This window comes from Coregonus clupeaformis, unplaced genomic scaffold, assembly GCF_020615455.1.
Source record: "Coregonus clupeaformis isolate EN_2021a unplaced genomic scaffold, ASM2061545v1 scaf2868, whole genome shotgun sequence".
NCBI lineage: Eukaryota > Metazoa > Chordata > Actinopteri > Salmoniformes > Salmonidae > Coregonus > Coregonus clupeaformis.
In genome coordinates this window covers 12,443-17,795 of record NW_025536322.1, presented here as the reverse complement: position 1 = coordinate 17,795, position 5,353 = coordinate 12,443, and the positions used below count along the sequence as shown (strand labels likewise).

Genomic DNA, 5,353 nt, shown 5'->3' with positions numbered 1-5,353 from the left:
ACGCTACCAACTACTAATTGAGTGTATGTAAACTTCTGACCCACTGGGAATGTGATGAAAGAAATAAAAGCTTAAATAAATCATTCTCTCCACTATTATTCTGACATTTCACATTCTTAAAATAAAGTGGTGATCCTAACTGACCTAAGATAGGGAATTTTTACTAGGATCAGGAATTGTGAAAAACTGAGTTTAAATGTATTTGGCTAAGGTGTATGTAAACTTCTGACTTCAACTGTAGCAAACTACAATCTTTTATCCAACATATTTGTGTTTAGTCCTTGACAGTGTCATCAACAAAACGGATTGAATGTTCAACCAACTCTTTTCTCCAGAGTCTGTGCAGCTTGTGGATGGAGCTGGCCTCTGCTCTGGGAGACTGGAGGTGAAGTCCAATCAGTCCTGGGCCTCAGTGTGGAAGCTGACTTTGACCAGCAGGATGCAGAGGTAGTCTGTGGGGAGCTTGGCTGTGGGGCTCCTGCAGCTCTACAGGGGGCTCTATGGAGAAGGTGAGGGTCAGACCTGGGATAAAGAGTTCCAGTGTAAAGGCAATGAGTTCCTTCTCCTGGACTGTGACACCTCAGACAGAAAAACAATACCTGCCTACCTGGTAATGCTGTTGGACTCACCTGCTCAGGTAAGAAACAGTTTGTCACTCAATCAACATTGTTTCTCACATGGAGTGAAGAATATGAGAGGCAATATAGGTGTGTTTTAGTGAGAAAATAGTAAGATTACTGTCTCTCTCTCTTCTTTTCTCAGAGCCTGATGATGTGAGGCTGGTGGGAGGAGGCAGTCGCTGTGCTGGTGGACTGGAGCGGTACGACCAGGGAGAGTGGAGGACTGTGGGAGCTGAAGGCAGGAACAAGGAGGCTGTAGCTGCAGTAGTGTGTAGACAGCTGTGTTGTGGCTCCACTGTTTCAGTACTACCTGGAAACACCACTAGAGGGTTTGGAGTTTACTGTTCTGGGTCTGAGCCTTCACTGAGGGACTGTGGGAGATTGTATCGTCTCCTTCCTGGACTCACAGTGATCTGCTCAGGTAATAACAAGCTACACTTTATGGCCAAAAATGCAGTGGTTTCAAGGCACTGCATCGCAGTGTTAGCTGTGCCACTAGAGATCCTGGTTCGAATCCAGGCTCTGTCGTGCGGCTCCAACCGGGAGACCCATGGGGCGGCGCACAATTGGCCCAGCTCGTCCAGGGTAGGGGGAGGAATGGCCGGCAGGGATGAAAAAATAATGTATGCACTCACTAACTGTCAAGTCACTCTGGGAGAAGAGCGTCTGCTAAATGACTAAAATGTAAATGTAGTGATTCAGCTATTTCAGCCATACCTGTTGCTGACAGGTGTATAGGATCCGATCACACAAAGCCATACAATCCACAGACCACCATTGGTAGTAGCTTGTGTGGCCTTACTGAAGAGTTCAGTGACTTTCGACGTGGCGTCTAGGAGCAACATTGGCTCAGCCACGAAGTGGTAGGCAACATAAGTGATCTGCTCAGGAAATATCAATATATGATCTTATATTCCACTGATTCCCTTTATTCATTCAACTTCCTCTGCCCCTCTAATGATGACTGTTTTGCTTGTAAGTCTGCAAAATAAATCACTCAGTCAAGTAGGAATCAAATACAACTTAAATATCGCAGAATGCTTTTGTATTTGAGTGTTATCTCAGTGAACAACTCTACTCACTACCACTGTCACATGTCATGTTATTGTCATATCTAAATGAGGAAAGAAAGAAGTTGAGGAGCTACGTTTTCTTTTTCTCTCCTCTTGTTCCAGATGTCCTGCTTCAGCCTGATATCAACATATGTTGTCTCAGTGACTGTAGGCCCACTACTCATGTTGCCCGTGTGAGGGAGGGTGGCTAGCACTGTTACATGCTGATGTTATTGTCATATCTATAGGAAACTAGTTGAAGAGGTTTTTCTTGTTCTCTTTTATTGTTACAGATCTCCTGGTCCAGCCTGATATCTTCCTGACTGACTCAATGGGAGGGGTCTCCAGGGGCCACCAGGGGCCCGAAGTGTTTAGGGGCTACAACTTCACCATCACCTGCTCCACTCAGCCAGAGTACCCAGGAGGCTCCTTCCTCCTCACGTTCACCGGCTCCAACAGAACCCAGACCCAGCCAGCTGTCAATCACTCTGCTGCCTTCCTCTTCCCTGCTGCAGATGACTCCCACCAAGGGAACTACAGCTGTGTTTATGACAATTATGTTTTCTCTCATAACTTCTCCTCTGAGAGTGAGCTCCTCAACCTCACCGTCACAGGTAACTGAACATGATCCAGACTTCTAACTTTGTCATTGACAGATTTCCCACAGATCTATGTGATGATGACCAGTCCCCTCATCAAAGGTGTTTCTGTTTGCAGCCTCTCCTCTGCCAGCCTTCATCATCAGACACGTTGTAGTGCTGCTGATCCTACTGACAGCCATCACCACCATCTACCTGTACTACAAGGTAAAGACAGTTACTCAGACGTTACAAGTCATTTAAATGTTGTGTCTATGAGCAGGGTTCAGATTCTACATTGGTCTATATCTGTGTTTAAGGTGTGTGATTAACTCGGCTCCCGAGTGGCGCAGTGGTCTAAGGCACTGCATGTGAGTGCTTAGCTGTGCCACTAGAGATCCTGGTTTGAATCCAGGCTCTGTCGTAGCCGGCCGCGACCGGGAGACCCATGGGGCGGCGCACAATTACGGGGTGGCAGGTAGCTTAGTGGTTAAGAGCGTTGTGCCAGTAACCGAAAGGTCGCTGGTTCTAATCCCCGAGCCGACTATGTGAAAAATCTGTCGATGTGCCCTTGAGCAAGGCACTTAACCCTAATTGCTCCTGTAAGTCGCTCTGGATAAGAGCGTCTGCTAAAATGACAAAATAAAAATAAAAATAAACAATTGGCTCAGCGTCGTCCAGGGTAGGGGAGGGAATGACCGGCAGGGATGTAGCTCAATTGGTAGAGCATGGCGTTTGCAACGCCAGGGTTGTGGGATTGATTCCCATGGGGGGCCAGTATAAAAAATGATGTGTGTACTCACTAGCTGTAAGTCGCCCTGGATAAGAGCGTCTGCTAAATGACGTAAAATGTTTTTAAAAAAATTAACCAGATGAGAATGAGAGGCGCGCAGCAGAGAACGAGACACAGAGACACAAACAGAGAGAACGAGAGACCGGGATTTTAATAATAGCTGAAAAGTTCAGAATTAGTTTATCTTTCTAGAACCTTGGAAGACATCTAAAAAGAGTGACAGCAAGCACCATGATTCCTTTTAGTTTGTTTTTTTGCAACCTATGGTAACATGGGGTTTTGGTAACATGGGGTTTTTAATTATTTTAAGAGAGTAGCTCAATTACGTCTGTTTTGTGTTCCAGAATGTATTGCTGCTTTTTAGCTTTTGTCTTTATGTCTTTATCTTATTTAGTGTTTCTCTTAGATTCTTCATCTTGAAGGGTTTCCATTATTAGTCCATGACTGACTGACTCACTCACTCTTGGTGCTGTGTCTCCCTAGACCACCAGGAGGCAGAAGAGAGTGAACAGGGTGAGCAGCATGGATCTTTATGTTGATGCCAATGCCATGGAGATGGTCTCTCTGAGCTCCAGAGCTGAAGCTGGACCGGGAGAGGAGAGAGCAGCCCAGGGGACTGAGTAGGAGTAGAATGATGCTGACCCTACATGCTGATCTTAGGTCAGTTTTGTGTTTTAAATCTATGGTCAGCAGTGGACTGGTGTTTAAAATGTGGTGACAAACCTTAAGTGGTTCTAATTTTAATAACATGTTCAGAATTAGTTTATCTTTCTAGAACCTTGGAAGAAATCTAAAAGGAGTGACTGCAACCACCATTATTCCTTTTAGTTAGTTTTTTGCTACCATGGTAACATGGGGTTTGGGTAACATGGGGTTTGGGTAACATGGCGTTTTGGTAACATGGGGTTTGGGTAACTTGGGGTTTGGGTAACTTGGGGTTTGGGTAACTTGGGGTTTTGGGTAACATGGAGATTGGGTAACATAGGGTTTTGGTTACGTGGGGTTATGGTAACATGGGGAATGGGGTAACATGGGGTTTTGGGTAACATGGGGTTTTGGGTAACATGGGTTTTGGGTAACATAGGGTTTTGGTTACGTGGGGTTTGGGTAACATGGGGTTTTGGTTACATGGGGTTTTGGTAACATGGGGTTATGGTAACATGGGGATTGGGTAACAAGGGGAATGGGGTAACATGGGGTTTTGGGTAACATGGGGTTTTGGGTAACATGGGGTTTTTGGTAACATGGGGTTTTGGTAACATGGTGTTTTGGTAACATGGGGATTGGGGTAACATGGGGTTACGGGTAACAAGGGGTTTTGGGTAGCATGGGGTTTGGGTAACATGGGGTATGGGGTAACATGGGGTTACGGGTAACATGGGGTTTTGGGAAACATTGGGTTTTGGGTAACATGGGGTTACGGGTAACATGGGGTTTTGGTAACATGTGGTTTTGGGTAACTTGGGGTTTTGGTAACATGGGGTTTTGGGTAACATGGGATTTTGGTAACATGGGGTTTGGGTAACATGGGGTTTTTGGTAACATGGGGTTTTTGGTAACATGGGGTTTTGGGTAACATGGGGTTTTGGGTAAAATGGGGTTTTTGGTAACATGGGGTTTTTGGTAACATGGGGTTTTGGTTACGTGGGGTTTGGGTAACATGGGGTTTTGGTTACATGGGGTTTTGGTAACATGGGGTTATGGTAACATGGGGATTGGGTAACAAGGGGAATGGGGTAACATGGGGTTTTGGGTAACATGGGGTTTTTGGTAACATGGGGTTTTGGTAACACGGTGTTTTGGTAACATGGGGTTTTGGTAACTTTGGGTTTTGGGTAACATGGGGTTTTGGGTAACATGGGGTTTGGGTAACATGGGGTTTTGGTTACGTGGGGTTATGGTAACATGGGGTTTGGGGTAACATGGGGTTTGGGTAACATGGGGTTTTTGGTAACATGGGTTTTGGTAACATGGTGTTTTGGTAACATGGGGTTTTGGTAACTTTGGGTTTTGGGTAACATGGGGTTTGGGTAACATGGGGTTTTGGGTAACATGGGGAATGGGGTAACATGGGGTTACGGGTAACATGGGGTTTTGGGTAACATGGGGTTTGGGTAACATGGGGTTTTGGTTACGTGGGGTTATGGTAACATGGGGATTGGGGTAACATGGGGTTTGGGTAACATGGGGTTTTTGGTAACATGGGGTTTTGGTAACATGGGGTTTTGGTAACATGGGGTTTTGGTAACATGTGGTTTTGGGTAACTTGGGGTTTGGGTAACATGGGGTTTTTGGTAACATGGGGTTTTG

At 45.6% G+C, this 5,353-nt stretch overlaps 1 protein-coding gene across 1 annotated transcript; it reads left to right on the top strand.

Annotated features, from left to right (window-relative positions):
* Nucleotides 1-310: 310 nt before the first annotated feature.
* LOC123489209 (deleted in malignant brain tumors 1 protein-like) lies at nt 311-3,943 on the top strand. The gene is made up of 6 exons (XM_045219891.1): nt 311-447; nt 585-637; nt 763-1,041; nt 1,966-2,286; nt 2,390-2,478; nt 3,527-3,943. The coding sequence occupies exons 1-6, from the start codon at nt 311-313 to the stop codon at nt 3,665-3,667; spliced, it is 1,020 nt and encodes a 339-aa protein (XP_045075826.1). The 3' UTR covers nt 3,668-3,943.
* Nucleotides 3,944-5,353: the final 1,410 nt, after the last annotated feature.

Bases quoted from the DNA above. Each gene is read 5' to 3' on its own strand.
- LOC123489209 (XM_045219891.1), top strand. From the start codon at position 311: ATGTTCAACCAACTCTTTTCTCCAGAGTCTGTGCAGCTTGTGGATGGA. The intron at 638-762 runs GTAAGAAACAGT...TTCTTTTCTCAG, and splicing joins TGTTGGACTCACCTGCTCAG to AGCCTGATGATGTGAGGCTG. The intron at 1,042-1,965 runs GTAATAACAAGC...TTATTGTTACAG, and splicing joins ACTCACAGTGATCTGCTCAG to ATCTCCTGGTCCAGCCTGAT.